Source organism: Rhinopithecus bieti, unplaced genomic scaffold (assembly GCF_001698545.2).
Source record: "Rhinopithecus bieti isolate Rb0 unplaced genomic scaffold, ASM169854v2 scaffold_20150, whole genome shotgun sequence".
In the NCBI taxonomy this organism is placed as follows: Eukaryota; Metazoa; Chordata; class Mammalia; order Primates; family Cercopithecidae; genus Rhinopithecus; species Rhinopithecus bieti.
The window spans coordinates 4674005-4688584 of NW_016810565.1; the positions used below are offsets into that span (position 1 = coordinate 4674005).

Consider the following 14580-nt stretch of genomic DNA (forward strand, 5'->3'; position numbering starts at 1 on the left):
GGCCGGGGCGGGGCGCGAGGGCCAGGGCAGGGGGCGAGGCCCGGGAAATCGCACGTGGTGCTCCCCTCCCACCCTGGCTGTTGACCCCACTCAGATGCGGAGTCCAGAGGTTCTGGCAGTGGGAGCTCTTCCTCCAAAGTCACACTTTGGAGCAGCCGAGCCAGGATTTGAACCCGGCAGATGTCCAGACCCACACTGGTCCACCCGGGGCCCAGCCATGGTCCCTTGGGTCCTGATGGGAAAAGCTGTGTCTAGCCCGGAGATGAACCAGTTTAGGAACCATTCCCTTGAGCGCGTGCGGGCTAGTGAAGTGTCGATCAAGGTGTGCCGGGCTCCCTCAAACACCACACTTTTCGAAAAGCAGTTTTCTTGTGCACATTGAAAATGGATGTTTTTCTGAAATGTAATATGCACTTTCCCATCTACTGAAACAGAAAATGAAAGAAGCGAGCAACCTTTGCTGTTGGCTTTATTTGCCTCCCTGTTGCCCCCAGGGAGGACTTGCCATAGGGAGAGGGTTTGTCCCTCTCTGAACAGCCCCACCTCCTGGGTGTTTTGGATGTCACCCTCCATTCATATGGAAACCAAGTCTGGGCAGTGCAGTCAGACCTCAGTTAAAGTCTGGGCCCTGCCTGTTACTGCTTTACGTAATTAAAGTTTCACCTCAGTTTCCCTATTGGCAAGATAAGGGCCATAACACAACACATAGGTTGTCTGAGGCTGGACACCATCCCCAAGCCCCTCCCACCAACAATGGAATCTCCAAACACCTGATTCCTGCCTGACGCTCGGCTCCACTCCTCCATGCTGGCAGAACCGAGTCTTGTTCACTGTGAGGTCTCCAGCCTTACCCCAGGGCCTATCACATAGTTAGTGTTAAGTCTCTTCCCTGCTCATTTGCATTTGAACTGTCAACCCCATAACAGATTTGTAAGAATTGTGGGTCAAATGTGAGTAAACTGGCTCCACGTGCAGATGGGACAGAGTCTCTTGTGAATAACAAGCCTTCGCTTCTCACCTTCAGGGGGTTCCGGGGTGGAGGGGGAAATAGAGTCCTGGGCCCTGGCCTAGGAAAGGCTTCTACCAAAGTTTGCTTTAATGGGATGTTTTCTGCTCTGTGCAGAGGGGCACAGATTCCACCAGGGTGAGGCTGGTGGGGTGAGCTCGGGAAGTCCAAATTCAGCGCCACCCTGCTCAGCAGGCTGTGCAGCCATGAGGGTCGTGGGAGGGCCAGGCCTGGCATGACAGTGACCCCATTGCCTCCTGCGCCAGGATTCAGAGCAACTACATGGCACTGCAGAGGATCAACCAGGAGCTGGAGGACAAGCTGTACCGCATGGTGAGGCCACCAAGCAGCATCCACTCCCCCACCCCTCACCTCCTTCCCTGGGGGAGCCACCCAGCTGACACCCCTGGTCCACTCAGGAGCTGGGACCCAGGTCTTGCTGGTCCCACCCCTTTCTCCACGGAACATGTGGAGCCGGGTGGGTGCTCTCCGGCAAAGGGCGTACTTGGGTCCAGGGCTCCCCCGTGCTGCCTGAGCGGCGGGTGGGAGCACTCCAGCCTGGGGGCGTGTAAGAGGGGCTGTGGATGGAGGACATAAACTGGGAACCGGCCCCCCAGCTCAGCCTGCCAGTCCAAGGACCTGGGCCCAGGACGATAGAGAGGCCGAACTCAGGCCCTGGGTAAGCCAGAGGCAGGTTTGGGTCCCAACTCCACTCTCATGGGGACCCTCACACCACCTGCAGATGACCTCAGTGGGGTTGCCATTTTGTCTGTGACCGCACCACTGGGACATGTCCAAGAGGGACAGGGTGTGGGTTTCTGGTGCCACTCCCTCACTAGGATGAAGAGGTTTCCTTTCTTTCTACTTTGGTGACCGGCTCATTTTGTTTTTGAAACAACCTGCCCACCTTTGTGGTGCTGTCAGAGAGGCGGGGTGGCAGGCCTGGGGACGGGGCATGGCTCTGCCTGGGTCCCTGGACACAGGCCCTTTCCTTTCTGAGCCTCAGTTTCTCAATCTGTCTAGTGAGGTGGGCTGGGCTCTATGCCAGGCGCAAGTCATCTGTCCTCTGTCCCCACTCCCAGCTGCTGAGGCAGGACGCTGTCACCTCTGTGTTGCACATGAGAAACCGAGGCTCAGGGTGGCAGTGGCGTCCCCAAGGCTGTCTGGATTGGCAGTGTCGGACCCAGGAATTGAACTAGGGTCTGTCTGTGCTCGTTAACCCCGCACCTCTTGGCCCTTCAAGTGTCTTGTCATTCATGGCTACAAGGGGCAACACGGGGTGCAGTTGACCCACCAGGAGCCAACCACAGACTTCCTCCTCCCACTGTCCCACCCCCAGGGCCAGCACTATGAGGAGGAGAAGCGTGCACTGAGCCACGAGATTGTTGCCCTCAACAGCCACCTGCTGGAAGCCAAGGTGACCATCGACAAGCTGTCGGAGGACAACGTGAGTGCCACGCACACTTGGCCCGTGGAGGGCTGCTGGTGGGCCCAGGCGGGGGCTTCCCAGGATGCACTGGGAGCCACAGTCTGACTCTGAAGGGGACTGAGCTCAGCTGCTTCAACCCCAGCCTCAAGGGGCTGGCACAGGGTACAGGATGGACAGGCCGGTCAGGGCTTGGAGAAGGACCTAGTGCAGTTGGGGAAGGATGGGGCTGCCTCGCTGAGGACGCCAAGGGCGTCCTTAAACAGACCCTCTGCTGTAAGGACTTGAGCTAGGGGATGCGGGGCCATATTATCCCATTCAAGGCAAAGCTTCCTGACCCCAGGGCGGGGTCACGGCCACTCAGGACTCCTGCCCTTGGCCTGTTCCAGGGTCGCATCACAGCCATGTGGCTGCCCATGGGGCCTAATTTCAGGTACCCTGTGAGATGGGCCCAGCTGCCCCCCACAGACCCCGGACAGCTGCCTCTGAATTCACGAATTAGCTTCTACTCCTTGCCAGACCCTACTAGGTTCCAAGATGATGGTGTGAACAACACAGGCCAAAAAAAAAAAAAAAAAAAAAAAAAAAAAAACACCTCTGCCCACGTGGAGTTCACATCTGAGTGGGGCAAACTCTGGAGTATGTTAGACGTGTGAAATGCTGTAGAGAAACAAAGTGAGGAACGGTACCAGGGAGTCGCCAGCTGCGGGGCCTGCAGATTTCAAGAGGGTGCTTCTGGAAGGGGCTGCTGGGCCAAGACCTGAGGGAGTGAAGGAGCCAGCCATGCAGACATCTGTGGGAAGAGCGTTGCTTCCAGGCAGAAGAAAACTGTGGTGTGCAGCTGTACCTGGTTAACTTGGAGGACCCCAAAGAGGCCAAAGAGCGCCCAGGGGGAGGGGGAGCCAGGGTCTGAGGTCAGAAAGACCATAGGAGGCAATGCTGTATAGGCTCCTCTCAGAAACCTGGGCTTTATTCTGAGTGCAGTGGGGAGCCATGGAAGGTTCTTAAACAGAGGAGCAACATGATTGCATGTGCAGCTTCCCAGGGCTCACATGGCTGCCATGCTGGGAACAGGCTGTACAGATGAGGGCAGGAACAGAACGATCAGGAGGAGGCCAGGGCCATAGTCCAAAGGATGTTGGTGGCTCAGGCAATGGTGGAACTGGGCAGAGGGCTGAGATTCTGGTTGTGTTTTGAAAATAGAATCAACAGGACTAACCAAGATTTAGGATGTGGGTTGTTAGAAGAAGAGCTGGGCCCAACCCAGCTACAGGGTTCAGAGCCCAAACAAAAGGAGTTGCCTGCCATTTCCTGGCTGGGGATAGCTGGGGAGGGGCAGGAGCTGGGTGGGAGATGCATAGGAGCCCTTAGAGGGGAGATGTCACCAGGGCAGCAGGAGGTCCGGGTCTGGAGTTGAGCGTGAAGGCCAGCATGCCAGTGGAGACTGCCGAGGCAGCGTGCAGATGAGAAGCAGGGAGGCCCCAGGACGGAGTAGGGACCAGCAAGGATGCCTGGGAGGGAGTGGCCAGCAGGCTGGGGGGCACCGACAGTCACTTGAGAAGGGGGCTGCAGTCAATGCCCTGGCCAGCTGACTTGCCAGCTACTGAGAGACCAGGTCAGAGGACCAAGAAGAGGCACTGGGATTTGGGGAACTGGAGGTCGGTGGTGGAGCGGAGCAGTGGTTCCAGGCACAGGCCACCCTTCTAAGGAGTGTGGCTCTAACAGGAGGAGGACAGGAGGACATGGGCTCGGGACAGGAAGTGCTTCTTAACGTGACAAGGCCAGGCCCCTTACGTAAGTGGGCACTAGTCCCGGGGGCCTCTCTGCAGGGATGGTGCACATGAGGAAACTAAGGCATGGCCAACTTCAGTGGTTTCCCAGGTAACCCAGGTGGTCGCTCGCAGACGGGGCCAGAACTCAACCTCGGGACTCTGACTCCAGCAGCCCCGGGCCCTGGGCAGCCAGAGCGCTTGCCTCCACCTGCTTGCTCTGCCAGAATGTCCCATGAGCATTTCCTCCCCAAGCCAACAGCTGCAGCTGCTCAGGAAAGGCTCCCAGCTGTCCCAGAGATGGCCACCTCAGACATGAATAGCCCAGGCGCTTGGGTACTCAGCCAGGTGCGCCAGGGGCTATGGACATGGCACCGGCTTCCCAGTGGCAGCCACTCCTGGCTGTGGCTGGTGGGGCTCAATGGCAGACCTGGGCTGGCTGGGCAGTGCTTGCAGTCCTCTGGTGCCAGGGGCAGCTGATCGACTGGGGTCACACAAGGGGCCAGTTCTCAGCTCTCAGGCAGTCGTGCTGTTCTGTTCCTAGGAGGCCCAGGAGGGCACTGACAGGGGCTTGGTGACTCCAATTCCCTCCACCGTGTAGGCCAAGTTAGGGGCACCAGCCTTCAGTGAGGGAGGCTCCAGGGCCGTAGTGGGGGGACAGAAAAGCGCCTGTGTCAGAGAGAGCCTTCCCTGGACAGCAGGACGCCTGGTGCTGGTTGGGTTGGGACTGGCCAGCCTTGCCAGGAGCAGCCATGGGGCAGCTCAGGTGGATCACAGGGCCTCCGGGCCACCCCAGGGCTAGCTGTCAGAGTCCTCGCAGTGGGGACCCCTGTGGGGTGGGAATGCAAGCCCCAAACACAGGCACATGCAACGGAGATTCTCAGTGGCAAAGCCACACCCCTTGAGTCCTACTGTTTGCATCTGTTTTCAGCTCAGGAGGCTGAGCCAGTGCCCGCCTGGGCCTGGGGTCACACACCTGCCCGGTCCCTGCCCAGCCCTGCAGCCATACTGTTTCCAGGCCACACTTTGGGAAGGGGGGTGTGAGCAGGAAGTTTGAAGTACAGGGTGGAAGGTGCTGGGGGCTCATCCTGCCTCCCATTCCTGCCTGGCACTCCCTCCCAATCATCTTTGGAAGGACTCTGGGAGCCTGAGGGACAGGTAGAGGGAGACCAGGCCTGCTCTATGAGCCCGGGGGGCCCCCAGGAGCTCAGGGCCATTAGGGCTCCTTCTTCTACCACTGCCCCCCACCTTATGGGAGGTTCCCATCTTGGCAGGGTCCCGAGGGCACCGGCTAGGGCAGCAGCAGGGCCCTCCATGCTCCGGCAGCCCCAGGTCAGAATGAGGCCCTCATTTTGCAGGCAAGAGTGTGGAACCCAGAGAGGGCCGGAGCCAGCAATGGGTCCCTGTCCTGCCAGGCGCACAGCAGGCCCTGTGCACCCCACTGCCCCCGCTGGCCACTCGGCGCTGGTCAGGGCGGCGGGGCCTTGGCTGGGGTGAGTGGCGCCGAACGCCTTCTCTTGTCTTTTAGGAGCTCTATAGGAAGGACTGCAATCTAGCGGCCCAGCTGCTGCAGTGCAGCCAGACCTACGGCAGGGTCCACAAGGTGTCTGAGGTAACGTGGCCCCGCAGCCAGGCCCACCCCGCCCCGGGACCACCGGGCTCCTTTTGTGCCAGTGCCACCCCAAGGCCATTCCCCAAATATCTTTGAGGAGGAAGATGCCGGCTGAGCCTGAGCCTCCTCTGTCCCCCTCGCTCCTGTGGGGCCATGACATTCCTGATGGTGGAGGGGATGCCAGAGACACCCCACCTCACACAGCCGGGCAGCCCCTGGCCCTCACCAGAGTCCCTCTGGCCCACCCCAGCTGCTGGTTGCCCTCTGTTCCCTTCGAGGGCTGCTCCAGGTCCTTGCTTCCACTGAGCACTGACACGGCAGAGTGACCTTTGCGGAACTTTGCAGGAGCCTGTGGCTGGGCACGATGACTGACGGTGCCTATTTCAGAAAGAAAACATTCAGGAAAGAGGGCGGGACTGAGGCCACATGGCAGGCAGGTAGCAGAGCCAGGACCCAGAACCAGGCCTGCCCGATGCCCAGGGCAGATGGGCCAGTGGCCCACACCGGCCTGCCTATGGCCACTGCACCCTGCGCACCCTGCCCCCCAACCCTCCCCTCACATGCAATCTTCCAGCCAGGCCTGTGTTCCTTTCCCCTGGTCCTGGGCCATGCCTGAGACACTCACAAAATAGATCAAACAGTAGCAGGACACCCCACGCGGCACCAGGCATGCCCAGCCCTGGCCCGCAATCTTTGTTGCATCTGTTTCTGAAGAGTCTGTCTGCTTCAGGAATGCTCCGGCAGCGTGACTGGGGGGCTGGGGAGCGGGTCATGCCCCCAGTAGAACCCATAAACCCATGGGCCTGGGAGAGCAAGTCAACCCCTTGCTGGGCACAAAATGGGTGGGGTGGGGCTGGGAGTGGGTGCAGCCTTGAGTGGGACCTGAATCAGACCTGGGTTCTGGCTTCTCCAGGTGACTGCAGCTTCTGGGCTGTCCTGGGTGCAATCGGAGTGGGGTGGGGAGAGATGACCCAGGATCCCAGGCACTCACAGCACCCACACCCCTGGGTGCTTGTTCAGTACAGCGTCCTGGATCCAGGCTCCCCGTGGTGTGATTTGAGAAGCCGGGAGGCCCCGTTCGTCTGTCTGTCTGTCTGTCTGCCTGTCGGTCATGGCTAACATCAGTCCTCAGCTTCAGGGCCAGGGCTGGGCCGCCATGCTGACAGTGACCCTGTCCCTGCCCTCCCGCTCCCCCTACCCGTTCCAGCTGCCCTCGGACTTCCAGGAGCGCGTGAGCCTGCACATGGAGAAGCACGGCTGCAGCCTGCCATCCCCGCTCTGCCACCCGGCCTACGCCGACAGCGTCCCCACCTGCGTCATTGCCAAGGTGCTGGAGAAGCCGGACCCCACCAGCCTGTCCTCGCGCCTGTCCGATGCCTCGGCCCGCGACCTGGCCTTCTGCGACGGGGTGGAGAAACCAGGCCCGCGGCCCCCCTACAAGGGAGACGTCTACTGCAGTGACACAGCCCTCTACTGCCCGGAGGAGCGGCGGCGCGACCGGCGGCCTAGCGTGGACGCGCCCGTGACCGACGTGGGCTTCCTGCGGACCCAGAACTCCACCGACAGCGCGGCCGAGGAGGAGGAGGAGGCCGAGGCGGCGGCCTTCCCGGCGGGCTTCCAGCACGAGGCCTTCCCCAGCTACGCGGGCTCACTGCCCACGTCCAGCTCCTACTCCAGCTTCAGCGCCACGTCGGAGGAGAAGGAGCACGCGCAGGCCAGCACGCTGACCGCCTCGCAGCAGGCCATCTACCTGAACAGCCGCGACGAGCTCTTCGACCGCAAGCCACCCGCCGCCACCTATGAGGGCAGCCCTCGCTTTGCCAAGGCCACGGCCGCGGTGGCGGCCCCGCTGGAGGCCGAAGTGGCCCCGGGCTTCGGGCGGACCATGTCACCGTACCCGGCCGAGACCTTCCGCTTCCCGGCCTCTCCGGGTCCCCAGCAGGCCCTGATGCCCCCAAACCTGTGGAGCCTGCGGGCCAAGCCGGGGACCGCCCGGCTCCCCGGGGAGGACATGAGGAGCCAGTGGCGGCCCCTGAGTGTGGAGGACATTGGCGCCTACTCCTACCCCGTGAGCGCTGCCGGCCGGGCCTCACCCTGCAGCTTCTCTGAACGCTACTACGGCGGGGCCGGGGGCAGCCCGGGCAAGAAGGCCGACGGCCGCGCCAGCCCGCTCTACGCCAGCTACAAGGCCGACAGCTTCTCGGAGGGGGACGACCTCTCCCAGGGCCACCTGGCAGAGCCCTGCTTCCTGCGGGCGGGCGGCGACCTGAGCCTCAGCCCCGGCCGCTCGGCTGACCCACTGCCCGGCTACGCACCCAGCGAGGGGGGGGACGGGGACAGGCTCGGGGTGCAGCTGTGTGGGGCCGCCAGCAGCCCTGAGCCCGAGCAGGGTTCCAGGGACTCCTTGGAGCCAAGCTCCATGGAGGCCTCCCCAGAAATGCACCCTGCCGCCCGCCTCAGCCCGCAGCAGGCCTTTCCGCGGACTGGTGGCACGGGGCTGAGCCGCAAGGACAGCCTCACCAAGGCCCAGCTCTACGGAACCTTGCTCAACTGAGCACCTGCGTGCAGGCCTGGCCGTGGGCCCCTCCCCGCCAGCCCACGGGGCCCCAGAGGGGCCGGCCCCACCTCTCCCCAGCCCCGCTGTTCCCCGCCCCTGCCAAGGAGGAGTCTGTTCCTCCCAGCACCTCCTCTCCTCCCCAACCCTGTAGGCCTGAGAGGAGGATCCCCCACACCGCGGCGTCCACCCAGCCCCGCCCCGTGGAACTCCACTTAGAACGTTTTCACACGTCCTTCCCCATGTGAGAGGAGCATCCCCCCTTTTATAAAGCGAAACTATTTTTATAGAGAAAAAGGGTCTTTCTTAACGCACTTGGCCTCCAGCTCCCTGGACGGCTGCCTTGGCGTTTTCAACACAAAGCTCCTTTATTTTTTGGGTGAGGGTGCGTGGGGCCTGCCCCTTGGAAGGGAAGGGAAGGACGGTGTCCTGTGGAGACCAGACTCTGCAAGTAGGAAGTGGCGAGACCACCCCCGCCAGCCAGTGACAAGGGAACCCTGAAGTTGTGTCCATGAAGAGGGAGCTGAAACGAATTCGGGGCTATGAAGTGTTTTAAAAATCCATTTTTCGCAGTGTGGCCACCACACCGCCCTGAGCCCTCCCACGGCCCATAGTCCCTGGTGGGCCGGGATGATGCCCCAGTGCGGCCGGTGCTCATCTCCGCCCCCCGGGTCCACCCCCTGACACCGTCTACTCTACCTCAGACATGATGAGGCCCTCCACTCCTGGTTTCTGTAGCTTGCATTCTTGTCGTCTCTGATGCATGCCCTGTCAGTTAGTACTGTATTTTGCATTCATTAATAAAAGACGCTGGTGGAAAGAATCTGGGTTGGGCTGTTTCTCCACCTCCTGCCTTTTGGTCTCGGGAACCTAGGGCCCCTGGTGTCCCTCCCTAGTCTTGTTCTCTGCAGCCAAGTTGGGCCCCTTAACCCCACTTCACACCCCATCCCCATAACACCCGGTCCCCACCCCGGCATCCAAGTTCCTGTCGAGGGTGTGGATTCTCCTGCTTTTCCCAACCCACCGGATATGACAACTCTTTTATCTCATGCTCCTGTGCGCTGCCCCACCGATTTCCTGGCCCCTAATCCTCGTGTCTCAGACTTGGCTTCTGCTCCTTGAGAGGTACCGGGGGTGCAGACGGAATGTCGGCAGGCAGCCTTTTCCCTGGGCACACAGGATGCTGCCACTCTGCTCTGCCTTCCTGCTGGTATTGGGAACTGGCTGTCAGTCCAGGAAACGCTCCTTTGGTTAGAAAAAAAAAAAAAAAATTGCTTTCTTTTCTCCAGCTCTGTAAGATTTTCTCTTTGACTTTGGCTTTCTGCGGTTTCCCTGAGGTGTGTCTGGGTATGGAGTTCCTTCTTAGGAATCCTTCGTAGGATTCTGAGGGAGTCTCATATCCGTGGATTGGTGTACTTCACCAGTTCGGAAAAATTCTCAACTATTATTTTTTTAAAACATTTCTCTGCCCATTCTGTTTTCTCTCTCCGGGTTTGTTTCCCAGACCTGTGCTACCTCAGGCCTGTAGTGGCCCTGTCACCCTTCCCTGCACCCTGTGCCACCCCAGGCCTGCAGCGGGCCCTGTCACCCCTCCCCCACCCTGTGCCACCCCAGGCCTGCAACAGTCCCTGCCACCCCTCCCCACACCCTGTGCCACCTCAGGCCTGCAACAGTCCCTACCGCCCCTCCCCACATCCTGTGCCACCCCAGGCCTGCAGCACGCCCTGCCGCCCCTCTCCACACCCTGTGCCACCCCAGGACTGCAGCGGGCCCTGCCGTCCCTCCCCACACCCTCTGTGGCTGCTGCGCTCTCCCTGCTACACTGTGCATCATCTGTCTTCCAACTCACTAATTCCCTCCTGTGTCTATTCAGCTACCACACACAGCCACTGGGGTTTTCATTTCAGTTATTCACGTTTTTCATTTCTGGAGTTTCTACTTGGTTGTTTTACAAATCCACAGTGCCACTTTCTTAGCTTCCCATTCCCTGGAGATATTTTCCAGCTCGTCTCTTATTTCTGTCAACATGGTGGGCACAACCATTTCACAAGCTGGTCTGGGACTGGACCTTGTGGTCTGTGCAGGCCTCCTCATGGTTCCTGCTCCGGCAGCCCTGTTTCTCTGGACGCCTTCTCATCTTGGACACACACTCATCCCTGCCCTTGAAGATGTGCATGTGTAGGTTCAAGGCTGAGGATGGAGGCCCCTCCCCAAGGCGGCCTTTATGGCTGTCCCTGTAGGTGCCTGGGGGCACGTCCCAGTGGGGAGCACCTCACCCCAGGCTCATGCCTAGAGGTTCCCTGGCACACCTGGCTTTGTGTGTAGCCCTAGCGTTGCTCTGTCTCTGGTCAGACGACTCCAAGGAGAGTGGGCACCAGCCGTGGCTCCCTGCATCCTTGCCCTTCCACTTCCTCTGCAGAAGAAGCCAGAACCAGCCTGGCTGTGTCTTCTCCAGCCATAAGTGCCGCCCCAGGAAGCAGCATCCCAGAGCCAGAGGAAGCTTGGAGAGGTTTGGGATTCTGGTCTCCTCTCTGGGGCCGTGGACAGAACAGGAGCCACAGTCCTCACTGAGCTGGGGGCAGCCAGGAGGGCAGGAGAGAGAAATAACTGGCACCCGGTGGGCAGAGGCATCCCCAGAGGGGAACCCAAGCCTCAGCTGCCCCAGTGTTAGCTGCAAGATTTCTGTCACTCAGACATGGGAAAGCTGAGGTCAGAAAGAGGGGCGCTCTGGCTCTCCCACCTCTAGGTGACAAAGGCCCTGCCCAGCTCTCCTGGGGGCTACCGAATCAGACGTACCTGCCCTGGGTGGCAGCCTTGGCCCAGATGTGGAGGGCTAGATACAGGCTGTTGGCCCCCACATTGCCACCTCAGTGCCTGCAGCCCCCGAGATGGCCTCTGCACCTCACAGGGCTCTCCTGCCTGGGCTGCAATGCCTGCCACAGCCGGGCCTGCAAGGTGTCCTGTTCCCAGAGCAGCCAGCACTATTAGACCCTTGCCTAGGACTGGGTAGTGACGGTGACTTTGGCTGCAGAGCCAGGCAGCCTTCCGGCTCAGGAGAGAAGAGGAAGGAGAGGGTCCACACGGCTTGCAGCAGCAGGGTCAGGCTGACACCCCCAGCGCCAGGGGTAGTCAGGACACTGCTCCTTGTGGTGCTGAGGCTGGGGAACCTTGGTTCACCACCCCCAATTCTCATGGCTCAAAGCTGGCTCAGCAGGGCCCTGAGACTTAGGAGCACCGATGGCTTGACTGGTGACTCTTTTCTCGCAGGATCCCTCGGGCTGGGTCTCAGTGCCCCGCTCCTCTCCCTGGTGCTGTTGTCAGCTGGCAGCCTCATGATGGCCTCAGGGACCTGGCTCTGCCCACAAGGAACTCAGAGGTAGGGGAGTAAGGCAGACAGTGTAACACTCAGCTCAGGGCTTCCAGAACACAGGGCCTGTGGGCATCTGAGAAGGGAGGGCCCTCATGCTCCAGGGGGATGAATGAAATGGGTCAGAGGAGAGGATCACACTGGGTGCTGAAAGATGAATAGGAGTTCAACAGGTATTTTAGGCAAATGGAACAGAGCCATGAAAAGGCACAGATCTGTGACAGCTGGAGAGTTCCAGAAACTGTTCAGTGCTCCCATGGGGCTCCCAAGGGGCTGAGCTCTGGAGCTGGCAGTTTCCCTCTGGATCTGCCCTTTGACGTTCTGCACTTGGACTGTCCCCACAGCTGGACGGGAAGTCCTGGGCAGTCCCCATCTACCCAGGCAGCTGGCCATGGCACGGGGTTCCCTGCTCCACCCCTGACCTCTCCCTGCACTGAGATCCTGCCTTGCCTTCAGGGAGGCCCTGTCTGCGCATCCACCACCCACCCACACATCCATGTATGTTTCGCCTCAGCTCTCAGTAGGGCAATGCAGGGTTGGGCTCTGCCACCAGCTGACAGTGTCACCTTGGGCAAGACCCAGGCCTGCCTGGCCTGCTTCCCTTTATGGAGCCTGAGGACATTCACAAATGGAATTTCCAGGGACCCTCTAGGTAGCTGGGTCTCCCACCGTACAGAAAGCCAAAGTGAGGTGGAGGTGGTGCCCACAGGAGGCCATTTGGGAAGGGATCCCAGGTGCAAAAAAGAGCACAGGCTTGGGGTCAGAGGGCCCTGGGCACGGCTCCCTGCCCTCAGGGCAGCAGTTTCCTCTGCTGGACAGTGGGGATCGTGGACACCCTGTCAGGAGCTGTGAGCACCAGCTGCACTCAGAAAGAAAGTCACGGCCGCGCCTGGCACACAGCAGTGCAGCCAGCATGTACAGTCTGCACGGCATCTGGAGGTGAAGCCGTTTTTCTCCACGATGGCTTTGGATCTGGCATCTCAGATTTTCTAGGAGAGGATGAAGGTGAACACTCAGCCGCAGGAAGGTGGGTGGAGGGAAGAGACCACACTCCTTTTTCATTCCTGCTCCGCATTTTCTAAATTTAGCTTTCTTATTTTAAAACTGCAAACAGTGAACTCCCTGACACCTTGCTGAGGATCAAAGTCAGTCTTTAAGAATGTTCTTTGGAAGAAAGTATTTGGAAAAAGAAATAGATAAAAGCATGGTGCACACCTGCCATTCTTCCCGATAAAATGACCTAAAAAGGGAAGGGGCTGGCAGCCAGCTGGCACCCACAGCGACTTGTGTTGAGAAATCAAACCCACAGAGGGCGGAGCTAAGAAACCACCACAGTGGGTTTTCTGCGAAGCCCTGGGTGGCCCCGTGGCCCCAGAAGGGTCAGAGCTTTGGGTTGGTTCAAGGCCACCAGCTTGGAAAATAAACGGACTTCAGGTGCACAGAAGTGGAAGGCGTTTGTCCCAAGTGAAGTTGGGTGACAATCTGCAAAGTTCTTTCCTTTGCCATGTCTCTCCTCATCCCCACAGACCCCCTTTACAGATGAGAAAACAAGGCTCAGATAAGCAAGGCCCCTGCAAAGGTCTCAGACCAGCAGGAAATGGCCCTGGGACGTGAGCTGGTCTCCTGGCTCCGAGTCCCACAGGTGGCAGGCAGTGGTGTGTGCCCAGCACAGGAGCGGGGCCAGGAGCCCAGGTAGACAGGAGGCCTTTCAGCAGCTGTATCCCAGCCCTCGGAAGCCTGACACAGTGTCATCTGTGACTGATGCTCACACTAAATCAGTGGCAACATGAACATACAACGGTAGGGAACAATCACCAAGTGCTGCGATGAAATTCTCAATCACAAAATCATCATCAGGAAGGTGGAAAACCACTGGGGTTTGCACTGGGTCAGGAAGCAGAGCATCTAGACTCCAAGGTCTGGGGCTGGCAGTGAGGTGTGGGATGGGAAAGGCAAAGGAGAAACGGCCTGAGAAGCCCAGGCCTCCCTCCACCCCGACCACTGCAGCTTTCCCACCCCATGTGTCCGGGTTCATTCGCACAGCATCCATTCATTCCACAAACACGTGCTGAGGCCTGCTCAGGCCTGGAGCTGGGGAGACACACCCTCATGAAAATACTTGTAGGAGGGTCCTGCACTTGGGGAGATCACTTTCCCTGCTACCAATCACAGTTCCCACCCCACCTGCCCAAGGAGCCTGGGTGTGGAGCATAGGTGTGACAGAAGTCAACCAACCTGAGTCCTTCCCTGGACGCGTCCAGTGGGAATGAATGAGGGCGGCAGCCCCAGTTGGTGGTTTCTGCCGTTAGATTGAACCTGGACAAGGCCAATGCCCAGAGAGTGACAGGGACAGCAAGGGTAGGAACAAGGGCCCACCACCCCATGGTCCACTGTGGCGAGGTCTGAGAAGGGAGCCACATCCGCCCTCTACCCTAAACTGGCTCAGCTCCTGCGTCAAGTGGTCAGCCTGACACTAAGTCCCAGCACCACTTCTGAGCGCCTGTGACACACGGGCCCTACCAGGAAACACACAGACACGGTCTCACGATCCCGAGATGGACGTTATGTGTTCTTGTTTCACAGAAGGAGAAACTGAGGCACGGGGAGCTAGGCAGCTTGCCCAAAGCCACACAGCGATGAAGGACACTGACAGGCCACGTTCTTGTGGAAGGCCCACTCCGTGCCGGGCTCAGGCACCAGCAAGGAGCAGGAACCCCAGCCTGGGGCATGTGCTCCACTGCAAATGCAGGTGGAGGGCATCAGCGGGGCTGGGGGCTCTGTGGGGAAAGGGGGCTGTGGGTGAGGGAAGCTTTCATGAAGATACCACCCAAGCAAGTACTGAGGGA

The 14580-nt window shown here is 59.8% G+C and overlaps 1 protein-coding gene across 1 annotated transcript in view; it reads left to right on the forward strand.

The window, feature by feature from the left end:
- The window catches only part of BEGAIN (brain enriched guanylate kinase associated), a 13827-nt gene extending 4637 nt beyond the window's left edge, over window positions 1–9190 (forward strand). Inside the window, exons 4-7 of the mRNA XM_017892245.1 lie at window positions 1273–1339; window positions 2346–2453; window positions 5730–5813; window positions 7021–9190. Coding sequence (XP_017747734.1) covers window positions 1273–1339; window positions 2346–2453; window positions 5730–5813; window positions 7021–8367 — 1606 coding nt within the window. The 3' untranslated portion in view covers window positions 8368–9190. The remainder of the gene's footprint in view (window positions 1–1272; window positions 1340–2345; window positions 2454–5729; window positions 5814–7020) is intronic.
- Window positions 9191–14580: the final 5390 nt, after the last annotated feature.